This window comes from Dryobates pubescens, chromosome 30 (assembly GCF_014839835.1).
Source record: "Dryobates pubescens isolate bDryPub1 chromosome 30, bDryPub1.pri, whole genome shotgun sequence".
Classification (NCBI taxonomy): domain Eukaryota; kingdom Metazoa; phylum Chordata; class Aves; order Piciformes; family Picidae; genus Dryobates; species Dryobates pubescens.
In genome coordinates, this window is record NC_071641.1 from 3,013,537 (window position 1) to 3,031,903 (window position 18,367).

Here is an 18,367-nt window from a genome sequence, read left to right on the forward strand (position 1 = left end):
CAGCCAATGGGAGGGGGGGAAGAGGGGTCCTCCGCCACAGAGGCGGGTGGCGCGCGCGTTTCCCGCGCGGGCAGAGGACTTTAAGGCGCGAAGCGGCGCGCGGCTCTTCCTCTGGTGCTGTGAGGGAGCCTGAGGGGCATCCTGCTGCAGGCCAGTGCTCAGTCCTGCTCGTCGCTTTACTTCCCTTGTGGCCCGTCTTCTGATACCAGTGCAGCTGGGTGAGGCACAATGAGACGAAGCTTTTGCTCCCAGCTGCTTATGGGTGAACCTCAGCCCGAGAGTCAAACTCTTTCTCTAGTAAAATGAATTGTCACATTCGGGGATGGTCAATGACAGGATTTCTGAGGTGTTAAGTTCCAGACAGATTTCATCACTTTTAGTTGTTGCTGCTGTTGGTTTTGGCCACAAGATCACTACTTAAAGTATGCTGAAGCTGAGGCCATCACTTACAGCAAAGATTGAAGGACACAAGTATTAAACCTGTTTAAACTACTGGTTTGCAGTTTAAATGTCAGGAAAATTATATACTGAGAGTTTGGTCTTGTAGCGCTTTAACAGACTCAAACATTACAAAACAGTATGAGGCTCTAGAGCTGCAAAGATGAGCTTTGGCCAATGGTTATACATCTGAACAGTGATCAGATCAAAGCTTCAATTTTAAAAAGTGAGAACACACTTAAAAGTTGCTTCTTTAGTTTTATTTGGGATAGTCCCGAGAAACGCAGCAAACTACATTAATTTTGTTTTCCATTTCAGAACCACTAAGCTTTTGTGTCAATACTATTAAATGCAGTTAACAGAAGAAAAAAGGATTACATAAATACTTCAATTTCATACACTTGGTAACCTTGTGTTCTCTAGTCTTTCATGTTGCCTCTGCATTTCTTCTTTTTTTTTTCCAATATGGTTAGAAGATTACAAAACATACTTTAAATACTTTCAGCTAACTTAAAATCCAAGCAGTCTGTAAAATCTGGAAAAACAGCAAGCCTTCCTTTAGTACCAAAAAATGCTAAAGTGTTTAGACCATGGGCATTTTTAACTTTCTGGCACCAGTGGTTGAGAAAAACATTCTTACAATTTTAAGAATACATCAGTGTTCTCCATCAAGTTTGATGTATAAGCTCAGGAATTGTAAAAAACATTTGCATTGGAAAATAAAATTTGTTCCTTCCAATCCTGTGACAAACAGGGAGTTAACTGATTGTTAAGTGTAGGCAGGTAAAGTGCTCACTTTTTTTCCCCACAGATTTACCCAGGGAGATCTACAAAAGGAACTTAGAGTTGTGTTTTCTCCAGCAACCGACTCAGTAATATATACATGTCTGCTGCCATGACGGGTAAGTTTATTCTCACAGGTAAATTTGGTTCAGTAAGGTGACACCAATAAAATCCATCCATTTCTTTTGGTGGGTTAGCCTTTCATCAGATCACTGGAGACACCATATCAAGCCCATCTATCCTTGATGAGGCAAAATATCAAACAGCACCCAAAGGTGCAAAGATGGTGGGGCAGGGGGAGAAGGCACATATCTCTTTTTAATAGTGAGTTTAGCTCTGCTGCAAGGACTTCAAAAGATAAAAGTTTACTGGGATATTGGGTAATTTTCATTCACTGAAACTAGAGATCAGATGAAAAATCTTATTTGTTGTCTCTTAATTAAGAATTACAGTATTATGCATAGATAATTCCAGAAACACAAATTATTTCCAGCTGCAGCACATCACAAATCACACAAGTAAGTTAGTTCAAAAACTTTTAATAAAATAAATTCAAATACAATTCATTCTCTGTCCATAGCTACATTGTTATATATCGAAGAAATACACTTTTAAGAAACTGGAAGGGAAAATGAAACTGAGCCACAAAAGTTGTTGTAACTCAAAATCCAGTTTGTCAAATCTGTCAAAATTAAGCAAACTGCTCTCACTATCCACCACTTAGCCATTACCAATTCTTAAAAGACACTGCTGAGATATTAATAATAAATAAATAACTTACATCAAGGTAAATGCTTTACAGGTTTCCTGAACCAAGTGATTAAAATCAAGAGTGCCAATGCAAATCATGTATAAACAAGTCCGGAAAATAATTCCCTTTGCAAAGAGAACCGTAATAGTCTATTGCATACCATACTTCAGAAACAGTACATATACGGACTCTGATACAATCTTCACTTTCTCCTCTGGCATGAGATGTTGAATACAGTCCATATGCTTAAATAAGTAAACGCAGCAGCATGCAGTCTTATTTGTCACTGTTTTAAGGTAGGCACAAACCTGTTCACATGAGCTAGTTCTGTAAAGTACATAAAACACACAGCCTTCAATAAACTGGGTTGAGAACATTCAGCCCCACAGAATAAGGTACAGAAGTACCTTGTAAGACTAGGCCCATATTAATTTCCTTAAGGAGACCTCTTTTAGCACTTGTCCCTGGAGAAGTTTCCCCTATTTTATTTGTGTAATTCCATTTTAGAATAGAATGTATCCCAAGCCAGTTTCCAGATTGCAAGACTTCTAATGAAGTTAAATGGGTATTGTCATTTCATATTGAAATGGCTAAAGAGACTTTCATGTGTACCAATCTGAAGATATAGGCACTGCTCTTATAAACAGCAAACTTGTAAAAGAAAAAAAATAATGAAAAGATGCTTAAGCTGTGGTCTGCTGGGTTTAGCTTCTACAGAGCTGGCATGTATTTGAATATGAAAATAATTGCATTTTGTTCAAATCCATTTATTCAATTTAATTTTTAAAGAAAAACAGATGTCTAACTACTACCTTAAAAAGCAATAGAGCCTTCTGTGTAACTCCTGTCATGGTGATAAGCTGAGTAACTAACAGCTTGAAACCCGTATAAAATGTGAGTGTGATTTTAAAACTGTGCCATTCTTAACATTAACCCAATGAAGCCTATGAGATAAAGTACAAAAGTGTTTATAGCTTGTAATGTTTATTTTGATCTGTCTCTTGGTATGACTTGAGGGAATTAACCTCATTTTGGCAAATAAAAATGTAAGACAGCAGCAGTTCCACAGTAACAGATAGCTTTTTTCTTAAACTTCAAGTAATTAACTCACCAATATAATCTGAGGACTGATAGTGTATTTTACAGGAAAGGCCTTAAATAAAAAAGAAAATTAGTTGAGGTGCAAGAATTGTTTCATAAGTTCATATGTGGTAAAAGCCACAGCCTGGGAAGGTATACAGCGAATGTAATTCAGAGATAAACCACGGTATAATCCTCTTCGTATTCCATGTTGCTGATACACATATTTCAGTGTCTGCACCATTGTACTGGAAAAATAAGAACTCAAATCATTATTGGATACACATACTCAATAATTAAAATAACTTTATTTACAAACAAGACACTTGTTTTACTTCATTCTTAAGAAAACCCCATGGGACTCCACACAGCAAAACATTACAGCCCTTCCCCAAGAAATTTGGGCACAAGGGGTTAGAATTGCGAAATGGACAGTGCAATCCTAACTAACAAAGTTTCACTCTGGAAATATCTGCCCTAGAACACATATTAAAACATTTTACACCAGAACAGTTATGCATATTTTTACCTATCTGACAGGAAGGAGTTGAGAAGCATCAATTCTTCTTACAAATGTAATAGAGCAACAGAAACAACTCAACATAGCACACACAGTTCTTGTTGGCTTGTATTCTGTTCTTTCTTTGAGCGCTCGATCATTAAAGACACAGACCTTTGAAAACATCTTGTATGTGCCCCAAACCTTCAAGATTTCCTACTCATTTTATCCTCTCATCCTCTAAAGACAAATGTCTACTCTCCATCAAGATACAGCTGCCTCCAAACACAATCACAGTAACATTGCTAAATTGGGAAGCCTAATGTAAAAGTATTTCCCACAAATGCAGGAAGTAAAACTTCAAGAAGAATTAATACATTTTTATTTTAGATGTACTTGGAGTGGAAGATAAGCAAGAAAAAACACATACCAGAACAAAAAATTAAGGATGCTAAGGAAAAATAGCAGCAATCTTCACAGTAAACATTCTAAGTGGCTTTTGAAAGGTCATCAAGACAGACTACTGTTAGTAAGATACAATTCACTATACAGGAGGTTCATGCTGAATTCAGACATACAGAACCCCACATGTTAACTAACCATGATAAAACTGTCCTGGTTCTGAATATGATTCAGACAATTTGAAATTAAGTAAGTTTTTCAAGATGAGAGCTGATTTAACACCATGACTTCAATGATATTCTAATACTTCCACTCCTAGTGGAGGAATCCCAACTAGCGGTGTGGGACACTACACAAGAACAGTCAATTAAGGCAGTATTATGCAGAGGAATTTTATGGAACACATTCTACACAATTAAAAAGCTCTTTGAAACATTACATTTCAATAGAAACATGCAGTCTCACAGGTCCTGCTGATATTGAAGACAGACATCATAAGCTGAGTCAAAATACAAAAATCCCCATGTTACTAATACAGTATTAGTAACCAAAGTGACATTTTGGTTGAAATTAGTTTTTTTAAACCCAAGTGATAGTGGCAGCTTTTGACTTTGTGGAAACTTACTTATTAAAAGAATGAAGAAATCATCAACATAGTAGTTTGAGGTCGGTTTTTTTTGGTTGGTTGGTTTGGGTTTGTTGACATTTTTTGTTTTGGTGGTGGTGGTTGGTTGGGTTTGCTTACTTTAAGAGTTTAACTTTGCTCAAATATCTAAGAACTCAGTTACCACAGATGAAAAGAAAAATACTTACAGGCACTTTTCAGAGTCTGGGAGAACTGCTCCTAACTGCATTCGCCTACGAGTTACATCAAGGGGATATCTACAGGGGAGATATTTGAACAGCAGTTCAACCAGATGTGTGATGACTATATGAATATTGCTTACAAAAGAGTACAAAGAAGTCCATGTCCACCCAAGCTCCTTTTTCAGTGAGTCCAGAATCCAGCTCAGGAGGGCTGAAAGCCCGCCAAAACAGGGAGATTCACTCTATACAACTAAAACCAGCATATCTTAATAGATGTTCCATTTGTAACAACTAAGGAAGATACAGAAGATCAGATGAGAGTATAAGACTGTCTGTAAAGCACTGGAGGGAGAAGACACCTGAATCAAAAATAAAATTAACAGTTTAAGGATTAGTAAAAAATTATATTTGCAACACAATGATTTGGTGGGGGGAAAACAAAAAAAATCAATGCTGTAAGTTCATTAATGTATTTTGTGGACAGAAAAAATATGACAAAGGTACTATGAGAACAGAGAAAGTAGGCAAAGTAATAATTAACACCAAATACAATATCATAGAATGATCTGGGTTGGAAGGAACCTCCAAAGGTCATCTAGCCCAGACCCACCTGCAGTAAGCAGGGGCATCCTCAACTTTTGATCAGGTTGTGCTATCTAAGACTTGGGTTTTTTTCCCCCTTACCCCCCTTTTTTTTTTTTTAATATGGCTTCACAGGTTACTTTGTTTTAAAGATAAATTGAGTAAAATTCTGCAAATTATGTTCAAAATCAAAATTTCAAAGCTTGCCAAACAAGATTCCAACTGATTTTAGCAGATTTGTCAAAATTTAATTGACTCAATGAATATATCTTTAAAAGACTCTGAAGATTAAATAGATATTTAGTAAATGAAACAATAGATGACTGAATTCCAGTCTGATTAACCTGATATAAAAACCTTACTGAAAACTAGACTTACAGAAAATCATATTCTCAGATAGAAGTTTCTTTAGAACGAAGCTACATGGAAAAGAAACAAAACACAAACAATACCCAAAACTTACGATATCGTCTGAGCTATTGCTCCAGCTATGCCACCACACAGCAGATTGACATGTGTTTTCAAAACTAAGACATCAGGATTATCTAATGAAGGCCGTCCAAGTAAGTTAGGTGCTTGAGCAAGTCCAATGCTCTTTAAGGTACCAAAGGTAAAAAATGAAAAACCTAAAAGGAAATTTAATTTTATGTACTTTCACAAAAAAACAATTTGTCAAAGCATCATCATCATAAACAAAAAGATGTCACTACAAAATGAAATTACTTTCCAATTCTTTTAGAAGGTTGTCTTAAGGAGAAAGACAAGTTGTATTTGAACTTCTACAGTAACTTCTGTCCAATCTATTAGCCTTTATAATTAACATTAAAAGAATGCTTTAAGTGGGATTGCTGTTTAGAGTAACTTCTACAATCTTTTTAACTGGAGAACATCTTTTAAATAAATGTAGGTTAGCTGAGTAATCCAGATGTTCTTCCATCCCACATCACCACTACTTTAGCCTGTGTAATTATTTACATAAATTACCAGGAGATGAAGCCAATACAGAGGCTTTAAGTCTCCATCTAAAGTGGCCTCTGCTCTCTCATGGATCTACCTCTTTTGAGAGAAACATCCTTCAGGCTTTTTTGTGAGAAAGCTGAGAAGCAAAATAGAAAGCACCACTACTTTACATCTCTTCCTCTCAGCTCCAAGGTTCAGAAAAGCTAGGCTTTGCCTGTTGAAATGCTTTTGCACACTGATCAATTCTAGATTGAGTAAAGAACTGCAATTGCTCCTGCTGACTTCCCCTCTCCATTCAGTAAAAAAATTAATCCATGATTTTAACAGAAGCTAACTAGTTGTGCAAATATATTATGTAAATTTAGTAGTGCACATTAACTGCTGAAGTACTACCGTGTTCTGTTTTTAACTTACCTGCATATGGTGCCATTCCTACAACAGTTGGCATCAACCCTCTGTAGAACCCACTAAAACCACCTTCCTTTGAAAGAAAAACACAAGTATGTTAGTGGCAAGAAATATAACAAATGTTACAGGACTGTTCATACAGATTCACATGACAACGATCTGACTAGCATAATTTAGCACCAAGGACCAAACATCTAGCTCCATTTGTTGTGCCTGAAGAATTGAGGGGACAACTGTCTGGCTCCATGTGAGAGAAATTAAAACAAAGGAGAAAAATCTACATCTAATATCATAATCTAGGAGACATTATGCATATCCCTCCTCCCCAAATGTTTTTTATTCTTGAAAAGCAACAACACTCTGATAGTTTTGTCTTTCCACTCATGAGTCTTAGCTACATCATAGCAGCCTAAGCAGAAAGAAGCATCCAGATAATTTTTTTTACACTAAAAAATTTCCTGTGCACACAATGAAGTCCTGTTGTTTTCCACCAAGCCACTATTTTCAATGCAGTGCAACATTCTTTAAAGAGCATATTTTGCTTTGGCATGACTGAAGATTAAAAGAAAAAATACCTTTGTGTAAATCATCTTGAATGCATGGATAATTCCCATGTACTTGTGTTCCCCTTTTACTTGGAACGCCAGACGAACTCTAACCATATCAAGAGGGTAAGTACAAATCACTGCTGTAATACCTTTATTGAAAACAAAAACAAAACAAGCAAAACAAAACTCACCTACACCTTACCTGACTTTAGAATTCTGAAAGTTAGATTTTCCTTTTGTGGCAGTGAATATAATAGCATATACAAATTATTTTGTTAGAGAAACACTTAAAATCATTTATAATCAGCAAATAGGAACACTACCTTCAGCAACACACAAAGGATTTATGTTTATACTTGGTGTTCACTGAAGCTGCACACCTAGGCTTTGGTTTTCCAGAGATTTATGGGTCTAACTGGCTTCATATGAACTATCTTAGTTAAGTCCATGGCTCATAAGCATCAGGCTAGTCAAGCGCAACAGCTTTACTGGATTGCAACCATGAAACCTATCCTAATATATCTTGAAAAATAAAAATCAAACCACCAAATTCATCTGTGTAGTATCAAAAAGTTTGTGTCAGATTCTGATGTGATTACTGGATATACATAGAAGTATCTATCTAGGGCATTTGAAAATGCTGCACACATTCTAATTACATGTAAAACAAAGTCAGGATCATACCAAAAAACATTACTTCACTGCATTGCACTACTGCATTTTAATAGTTCATTTTATACCAGCACTTCTGATTGAAAACTCCATGAAAATATTTGCCCCCTAAAAAACTAAAATAAAATAAATCAGTATTCATTCAGTTATGAACTGCTTCAAAACTGATTAGATGCTGACCAACTTTGGAAACAGACCACCACAGAAAACAACTCCTGTAACAGTTATCTGAAAAAACAATTCCTTCCTACTACTAGTTTTTGAGGCAAACAACTCAACTGCTGACAAATTATTTGGAGGAAATAGTTAAAACTCTTTGCTAAAAACACAAACAATTTTCTGGTGGTATGCGACTATCACAAAAAAATACACACACTGGGAAAAGGAGAAAAAGAAAGCAAATATATTGGTGATTGATATTGTTTTCTAGCAGCTGCTATGATTTAGCTAAAGATCACCCTTAAACATGGGTCCTATAAAAGATGAGCACACTCCTTATGCTGTTAGGAAATAGCTATTTCCTCTAATGTTTTAATAGTCTCTTAATGATATCTCCTTTTGTAGGTGTATGATCCCCCTCCATTCCACAAGGGTAAAAGAAAAATCACAAAGGGAAAAAACCCAACCAAATGAAAGACAAAGCTAAAACAAAACTCCTCTAGCAAACAGCCTCTTCATAACTTCTATGTCTAGAGTGGAAAAAAACATCAACTTTAGTAAACTGAATAATCTGACAAAAGGTATCAGGATTAGATGGGGGTTAAAAGAAAAAACACACCAGAAAAAACCAAAAAAAACACCCTATGTGAGCTAGCAAAAAAGCTAATGCTAGTCAACTATCAAATGAGAGTAAAGTTTGTGGTTTTCTGGGCTATTGACCAGCAATTTCTTTCAGAAGACGAAAACATCTCAGGTTTTTGGACGATTCCTCTGAACAAAAAGCAGACATCTGCAGTTCATTTCTCTTGTTTCACCCATAGGGTTCAAAAGTTGGGAGCTGCAAAACACCAAAGTAATTTTAAGATAGTTTCCACTGTTAATGGCAATCCCTCAGACTACAGCCTTTTTCTAATGGACTGCCTGAGATGTCCAGAAAGATTGTAAGATGGAGGAATTCAAGGAATTTAAAAAAAAAAATAAAAAGACCAAAAAAGGTTTTTATAGCAATTAAGAGTTCACAGGAAAGTCATCCTACTTCAGAAAACAGACAACTTTATCCTCCCCCTTCTCTTTCCAGTCATGCACTGGTATGTATCCAAGAATATCCTCTGAACAAAACCTAGCATGCAGACCAGCCGAGAGCTTGAATGCACCATCTAGCAAACACAGTCCAGAAATACTACAGGTGGGGAAAAAAAGAAAAAGAAAAAACCCCAAAAGCACAATAATAAAACCCACCACCAGTAATAAGGATTTAAATAGGAACTGCTTTGGGGGGGTTGTTTGGTTGGGGTTTTTCGCATTCTTATTGTCAACATCCATTAGCCATGAATTCAAAATAAAAACGCTGTTTCTAACATCAGCCACAAAAAACACTTTTCTTGAAGCAACTGAGAGGCATGCTAGTGCTTATTATGAATATAATGAAATGTATCTACGAGGGATCAAGATTTCTTTGGGGGCTCAGACTGTCCTGTCTGGGAGGAATGTTGGCCAGCTTTGGGTCACAGTCATTGCAGTGAAGTCTACAAAACTGCACATCTCATCTCTACTTGACATGAGTTACCAGAATTCAGACCATGGCATCTTAAGGCTGATTCCCAGTTTTGAGGAAGCAATGTCTCTCCCACGGCTGGTTAAACAGGAACAATTTCTAGTGTCTGATCTGAAATAATCGTAGTAGGGCAAGGTAGCTCCTCCTTTCTTTATGGAACCACTTCTTCAAATACAGCAGACTTTCATTGCAAATTCTGGCTCATAAGTCAAGAAAGTCAGGGAAAGACCATTCTTCACTTACCACATTGTCCTCAAGCACCTTTGACCACTTTTCTGGACAAGATACTGGGTTACACAGACCTTCACTAAGATTTAGTGTCAATGAAGCAGGAATTAGACTGCCCTTGACTTGCTTCCTAGGCTTTGGGATTTAACAATAAGGATTTCTCTCTGTCTCCCAATTTCACTACTATTCCCCCATTCTTAGTAATTGTCTTAGAAAATAAAAATTTTCAAAAATCTGTAGCAAGAGTGAAGTGAAATACATTTACAAAGATCCTGCATACTGCAACCATCTGATAAGCATTTTTATGTCTGCATCATGGTCTTTGTACTTTACCCATAACTACATAGACCATATTATGTATTACCACAATTCAGAGATAAGAGTTCAAAAAATTACAAGCACAAGTCACAGCCTTGAACTGTAGAAGATATGCTCATTAACTAGTATGAAAACTAATGTATCAAGGAAGCACCTTCTGAACAAAACAAAACTTCAGGAACTACAGAGAAATAGTTAATGATTAAGCATATTTATCAGTCAGACTAAAGAACTAATTTACAAGTCCTAATATTGCTAGGCCTCCAATATAGAATTGTTTATTTCTTTAGACCATCCAGAAAGAAACAGCACAGATTCTTTTAATACCTTGACTCAAATAGCTGTTATTGACACACTATTTAAAACAGTACTAGTTTCCAATTGCTTTGACTGAAAGTTAAAAGATGGGGGGGGGAACACAACAACAAAACATGTTTTCTGTATTAGCTGCATGGAATTTGAGTTTATTCTAGATAACATTTTGGTTTTAAATTAAGTGCAGGGAAAGAAATACACATTTCTGCAGTGTACTTCAGATTTTTCAGATGGAAAACTAGAATATTGGATATAAGTGTTATTTGATCATTTTGTTTCCTAAATCCTACTAAACTAAGGTTTCTCTATCTTCTCCCCAGCAATGGCTTAGCTTACAAAGTTAGATGCCATTTATCTGTTAATGAGGTGTTACAGCTGAAATTTGAATCACACAAGACTCAGGAAATTCAGAGTTAAAGTTTCCACAATAACTTCAACTTGGCCTCCTTAAATATATGCATTACAATAGTTTTTTCTCTTCTCTCACTTCACTACCCCCCATCCTCATAGCCTTTTTCTTCCCTATAGATGTACTTTCAATCTTGTTTATCAGTTACAATGTCTGCCACCACCTTGAAGGTGACTCAGGTCTGTTGACTAACCACACAAAACCCATCCAACCAGTAAGGTGCATAAAACAATGTCAGATGCTATTAATTTATCTGTACAAGGAATTCCAGCGTGGTCAACACTGTCAGTTAAGCCGACTATTCAGTGTTTTCACAGTGCCTCAAGTCAGTTTCCAGGTCTCTGACAAGGCTCCTGAAAAAGCCAATAATAAGCCTTTGGGGGAAAATATAATTAAAAAAACAAACAAACAAACTGTTCTTTAGGACAGTTAAAACCAGGGGGAGGAAAAGAAAAGCAACACACACACGATGGGGGGAAACACCACCAAAAAACATGATCTCTTATTTTTTTTCCCCAAAAAATTTTTCACTTAGCAAGCCAGCCAAGTTCTGGAATGTGCCTTGCCAAATAAGCTTTGTGGGTTTTTTAGGATCTTGATTTTTTTCCATTTAATTCTTTCTCTTTTCTCTCTGATGACATGCAAAGCAAAAATACTTCCATGAGGTCCTCCTAGTTTAACTAAAGGTAGCATTTACACAGATCCCAGTATTTTTATTCCAAAAGAAGTTACATACATTCATGTCATAACTATAAGGACTGCCACTACACAGTATTAAGCCTGGTTTACAAAGAAAGAACACATGAAGAACCACCTCAAATTCAGTCCACTATTACTTACCTTTCCCTGTTTTTTCTTAGCTACTTTTGGCTGAATGACTAGCAAGAGGAAAATAAAAATGTATAATCATATTATATACAGGCAGTTAACAATTTTTTTTTTCCCCACTGCTATTGCACTAATAAATTATGGTTTTAACATTTACACATATGATGTAAAGAGTATCATAACAATCCTGCATTAGCTGTTGACAAGTATAGGCATTTCTTGCAAATCCAAAGAATCCATCAGTTTCAGGAGGTGCAGTTCTCTTCCTACAGGTTTATATTCAACCTAGTAGCAATGGCAGACACGCTGAGGAGCAAACCACACTAAAAACTGCATCTGTATACTTCATCTTGATGAGATTGGACTTTTTTCATTTATTAACATATATAACAAACACTAAAAGCTGTCCTTTAGAGCACACCGAATTCAGTGCCTGAAAAAATACATTTTATAGAATACCGTTTTCAGCTAGGCAACTGTTTATCACATTAACTACTGGTGTTTCTTCCTAATACAAATTTGCAACAGTTTGACCTGAAAATACGTCAAATCATCCTCTAAATAAATACTAACTTTTCAGCAAAAGGAATGTCTACAATTGGAGTACAAGAACATACCTGCCATAGATCCAGCCATTAACCGATGCACGTGCCCTGAAATCCCAAGTTGCTTCTTTATCACCTACAAAATACGGAACATTTGCAAGAGTGTATTAGCAAACACAGGGCAGTACCTCACGGGTCTATTAGTGCATTCCTGCAAACTCTGTAGCTGCTTCCAAGAAGTTTACCATGCTACAAATTCAAAACAGAGCACTTCTTTGCTGTTAAAGGAGTTTTCTGAACATTGCTGCTGCTACAGATTTCGTGCTAAAATTCCACAAGGCAGAACAATTAGTTGAATGTACTTGTACAATTAGTTGAAAGCATTTGTACTGTTCACTCCAGAAACTAGATCTTTATTTAGTTATCTTTAATGTGTGCCAAACAAAGCAAACTGAATACTATCCTTGTTGCATGATAGAGAGCAAAGGACACTGGGCAAAGTTGAAAAGTGGTATCTGAGTAGATTTTTCGTTCCATGTTTAATATTCTAGGTGGATTTAAAAAAAATAATAAAAATCTGACAAGCACTTGAGAGCAAATACTTCTTAAGTTACATTATGTCCTGAAAGGAAGTTAGAAATTTGTTTCCAGGCTTTATGAAATATCTAAGACTAGTTAAGAAGCAGTTTATTCTGTAAAGATGATATTTAATTATATTCCTTAAGAATGTTTTGTCCTTTGTACACTCCTGCAAAACCTCTGCTGTGTTTATTCTCAATTCATGGGTTGAAAAACCTGCTGTGACAACAAATACTTTCTTGAAACCTGCAGATTGATAATTTATTATAAAGCATGGCATGCAGTCTTTTATTAAACACAGCATAAACCAAGCACAGGTCAATGGCATTTATGATTGTCAATAGCATTTATGATTACAGCACAAAAAGAACATATGAAACTCATTACAGATAATTCTTTGTATCGGCCTTCTGAAACGTGCTCTTTAGGGGAGGGAATCACAACTTCAGTCTCACTGTCTCCTGTAAAGATCATGCAATTTACTTCACTGGGCACTAACTCTGACCTTTCAAACACGAGATTCCCCATTGCTAGCAGCAAAATAGTACTTTTCACCACATAAGCAACGTGTAAAATCATGTTGATGCTAAAAACTGACCTCCCATGGACATTGCAGGGATTTATTGTGAAAGAGTAAATGCATGAGAACAGAAGGGAATCCACCAGTCCTATGTGACACTGAAATGAGCATTTTCTCTGCCAGGTCATTTTTTATCTAGAGCCTGAAACAGTCAGATCAAGTAACAATCATATCTAGATAGACTTTAAGTTATTCCATCCATCAAGTACTGAGAATCACAGCAAAATACAATAAAGAGGTTTCATTTTACATTATTCACAAAAGGCTACCCTAAAGCATTACAAATAGCAGCAGGTTTTAGATTACCTTTTCCTTTCATTATTCACAACAAAGATACAAAAATCAGTGGGAATTTTTCTTAAGGAACCTTGTAAATAGTTTCACTGTTGCCCTGACATTTTTAAATTAGTAGATTCAGACAAAACTAAACAACCTTCAAAAAAGACAGGCAGCTTAATTAACAACAGAGGTTTCAGTGTTAAGTTTTGCTCATTTAAAGAATGTGTAGTCATTGGAGGCAGAAAAAAATAAAAATAAGAAAGGAAAACAAAATAAATGTAACTACCTTTTTATACTGGTCAAATGCCATAAACTGAATTGCGCCATATGGAAAGATTCTAATCATCATTGCCCCATTTCCTTTATATAGGCCAAGGTAACCTTCTTTTCTGGGGACAGCACACAATGTAGAAAAGACTCCTGCCAGCAACACAAAAAGAAGTGTTCAAAAATTACACTGAGGAGAGGAAAAAGGAAAAAAAATCAAACAAATATTACTGACAATAAGAAAGAATGCACAGAACTAAGGCCAGATCATGTTGGTCATGAAGGCACAGAGAGTGGAAAATCCACTTTCAATGCACAAACATTACTAAGAAGGAGGAGGTTTAAGGTTGAGTTTTATCAGCTTTCTCACTTCCCAGATCTGAACTTCTTTCTGAATTCACACCTTCAGGCCCCAGAACTTGCCCAGGCTGCAGGTAAGCCTATTGCAAGTGATACTATCCACCCACAGAAGCTAATACCAGCAATGGAAGGAAGGAGAACAGCTGAGTTGCAATTCAGTCCATTAAAAAGTCAATACTTAAACCATGAGAGAACAATCTAATATTGCTGCATGCTAAATTACGGAGTAAATGCTGTCACTGGGAAAGTGCAGCAAACAAGACTAAGACTCTCATTCCTTACAACTTAAACATCTCACACTTCCTGTCCCACAGGTATTGCAACAAGAAGCAATCCTATTCCTTTTAAATAGATAGGAAACAATGCAGGGTCACACAATTTGGGCAAAACCTACGGCTCTATTATAAACATATTAGTTATGCACAATTGCTATCAAATCACCTTTTTTAAAGGAATAAACTCTAAGAGTTAAACAGCTTTCATGCACAAGCAACTCCTTAATGGCTGAACATGAAAAAGGCTTAGACATTTATCTTATTTTCAGACAGAAAAAAAAAGTAGTTGGCAAACATTCATTTGAAGTTTAAATAAAAAAAAATGTGTTCCAGGGTTCTAAGAATTCAATATTCTATGCATTTTTTAGATGTCTTGCTTGTCACAAGTCTTAGAAAACACTTATGCCATGATCAGACTTTCTCTCAACACTGCTGACTTACTGTTCGTATTTCTTAAAACACAGGGTCTGAGAACCAAGGAGCACCAACTCCACAGAGCAGTGGCAGTAAAACCATTTAGTGAGGACTTCAACAAATTAATCCACCTTGTCTCTGCACCTACAGGTATCTCATTCACATTACTTTCTTTTTTGCCTACATGTAACAAGGACATGAGTTCAAGTCAGGCATTTCACATAGCATCACATCTAACACCTAAATAGCAAAGAATGTAAGATTTTACTTGTGAATTATGGCACAGGGCAAAGCAAACTGGTTAGGCCACACCTTGAGTACTGTGTCCAGTTCTGGGCCCCTCAGCTTAGGAAAGATGTTGACTTGCTGGAATGTGTCCAGAGAAGGGTAACAAAGCTGGTGGGGGGGTTTGAGCACAAGCCCTATGAGGGAGCTGGGATTGCTTAGCCTGGAGGAGGCTCAGAGGAGACCTTCTTGCTCTCTACAACTACCTGAAGGGTGGCTGTAGCCAGGAGGGGGTTGGTGTCTTCTCCCAGGCAACCAGCACCAGAACAAGAGGACACAGTCTCAAGCTGCATCAGGGGAGGTTTAGACTGGATGGTAGGAAGCAGTTCTTCATAGAAAGAGTGACTGGCCATTGGAATGGGCTGCCCAGGGAGGTGGTGGAGTCACCATCACTCAAAGTGTTTAAGAGGAGACTGGATGAGGCACTTGGTGCCATGGTTTAGTTGATAAGATGGTGTTGGGTGATAAGTTGGACTTGATGATCTCAATTTAGAGGACACACTCTCAAGCTGCGCCAGGAGAAGTTTAGGCCCAAGGTGAGGAGAAAGTTCTCCACTGAGAAAGTTGTTAGCCTTTGGAATGGGCTGCCCAGGGACGTGGTAAAGTCACCATCCCTGGAGGTGTTCAAGAGGGGACTGGACATGGCACTTAGTGCCATGGTCTAGTGGGGATGAGGTCTTGGGTGACAGATTGGACTTGATGATCTTTGAGGTCTTTTCCAACCTGGTTAATTCTATTCTAAACAGAAAATAAGGATTTAAAATATCAGTCAAACCAATTACTTCAGTATAAATTTCATAGACTACAGGTTTGAATGCACACTTACGTGACTGCTACTGAAACACCACATTACTTGTGTTTCCCTTTTTGGTACAGTGAAGTGAATGCATAGTCATTTAATATTGTTTCACAATTTATTTTCCAGCCTTTAACAAAAAAATTAGTGCCTACACTGCATGTAAAATTAACCAACTCTTTTCATTCTTGACAACTGTAAGACACCTAGATTACAGAACATAAGTTATGATGTATATCAAGGACACATGACACAGAATACTTTCGGTACTATGCACAAGAGGGCACTGTTACAGCCCACACAGAAAGGTTCTGAACATGCTGACAACTGAGTTTATTCTCTCACCATGATGCAACACGAGAGCCGAATGCAGATCACCTGCACCTCACACCATTCACAAATCCACTTCTATCTTCAACTCACATCAGCCTCTTTGCTGCTTGCAAGCATAAGCGCACCTGAATCTTGCAGGATTTGGTGGTCACTGTCATGCAACCACTAGTCCCTGTGAGGGCTACCGAGCTCTGAAATGGATGGGTGTCCCACAGCCCCCAGGAGCTGGCAATTGCTGTTGCAAGCTGCAGCAGTTACCAGCAGCGACAGTTTTGACAAAAATCATCCAAACTTTGGACCTGTAATTACCAATCTCCTGTTGGCTTCAGAGAGGGGGAAGACCAAGCCTGGATGTTACAGGCATTACTGAGGATTATTCTGACATCTCAATCTCCAACACATCAATCAGTAACCAGAACTTACTTGCACAGTGCTTTTTTGAATGCTAACTGCAACTGACCAGACAGATCCAACCCTATCTGATTAGCATCCTTTTTTTTCATCAACCACATGGCTGATTAAACATACCCAAACCACACACACTGCACAGAAACCCAAACATTAGAATGCAGCAGCCATCTTACCTAGATGTTTGTAATGGTGGTTATGAGCTTGCAGCAAAATCTTTACTCGATCCAGTGGTGCAGTAGTTGTTTTGGCACAACATCCTGCAACACCTTTCCAAGGGGGGAAACAGAAAATTGACGGGAAACAAAAATTCTTTATGTCAGCACATAAACAAGTATTTTTAAATGGAATAGGGAAGGAGAAACTCAGGAAGTGGAAGAAGCCCCGATGACAAGTAAACAGCCGCTGTAAGAAGTGTGTCTCAACCCTCTTAAAGAAAAGCATAAGCTACTTCTCCCGATTACAAAAACCCGGGTCATCATCTCCCAGCTGCGAAGTCGCAGCAGAAGCACTCAAAGGGATTCAAGGGTTTTCCGCCCGGCTCCTTCCTTCCCCCCTGCGGAAAACAGCCCTGGCTGCTCTCCCCAAAGGAACGGGCTACGTGTGCGCTGTGTACCCTGCGCTACCCCAAAGCCAGACTCAACAGTGAGCACAGCCTGACATGAAAACTTTAAATACACGTCTTCTGCCGCCGTGCAGGCAGGCAGTCGGGATAGCTCCCTATAGGAAGAACAGACAGGCTTTTTCTCTGGAAGGTCAGTAACGAGGGTTCATGCTTGCCAGGCTGACCTCCGCTTCGCACCACCTGGCTCCTCACACCAGCAGCCGCCAGCGTTTCTGGACACGAATGTCTCCCAGTCCCCTAACAGAGGTTTGGATTCTGAACAGGCACCAACCCGGGCTCTTCACTAGGTCAGGCACACGTGCGAGCCGCTCGCGTGTACCGAGTGACCCGCGTTAGCACACGGGGGGGAAAAGGAAAAGAGAGCTGCCTGCTTCCCTAGATGACGGTACTCTAGATAGCCATTCTAGAAGGCTATTGACATGGAAGTCACCTCCGCCACCCTGGCTCGCTCGCCCGCCCGCCCCTCGCAGCCCGCGACAGGCCCGCAGAGACGGGGCAAAGGCCCGTCGAGGGCACCCACCTCCGGCAATGAAGGAGCGCAACCAGTAGAAATCTCGGCGCGCCGCGGCCGGGGGCAGCGCGGCGCCGGGCCCCGCCGCCGCTGGAGAAGCCATAGGGCAGAGCCGAGGACAGGGCGTGGGCAGCAGCGGCTCCCTCAGGCGGCCAGCGCGTAGCGGCGGCCAGCGCGCAGCGCCGTCCGGCTCCCCCGCCGCGGCGCAGGGGCGGAGCTCGGGGCGGCCCCCGCTGTCACTGCAAGGCCCCACCGCCCCTAGCCATAGCCAGGGCCAAGGCCGCTGATCAGCGCCGCGGCGCCTGACGATCGCGTCAGCGGCGGAGGGTGCGCAGTGGACCGCCCCGGCCCTCTATCCCCACTTCATC

General features: G+C 38.8%; 1 protein-coding gene across 2 annotated transcripts; it reads right to left on the reverse strand.

The window, feature by feature from the left end:
• Positions 1-1,784: 1,784 nt before the first annotated feature.
• SLC25A16 (solute carrier family 25 member 16) lies at positions 1,785-18,108 on the reverse strand. Of its 2 annotated transcripts, XM_054174658.1 has the most exons (9): positions 18,009-18,108; positions 17,040-17,132; positions 14,012-14,145; positions 12,360-12,423; positions 7,286-7,407; positions 6,717-6,783; positions 5,806-5,968; positions 4,767-4,835; positions 1,785-3,300 (listed from the first exon to the last, which is right to left on the reverse strand). In XM_054174658.1, the coding sequence occupies exons 1-9, from the start codon at positions 18,100-18,102 to the stop codon at positions 3,144-3,146; spliced, it is 963 nt and encodes a 320-aa protein (XP_054030633.1). In that variant the 5' UTR covers positions 18,103-18,108; the 3' UTR covers positions 1,785-3,143. The 2 variants fall into 2 exon arrangements, 1 of the variants encoding a protein (XP_054030633.1); XR_008462951.1 differs by lacking the exons at positions 14,012-14,145; positions 17,040-17,132; positions 18,009-18,108 and having other exon boundaries at positions 1,785-2,299; positions 3,084-3,300; positions 12,360-12,419.
• Positions 18,109-18,367: the final 259 nt, after the last annotated feature.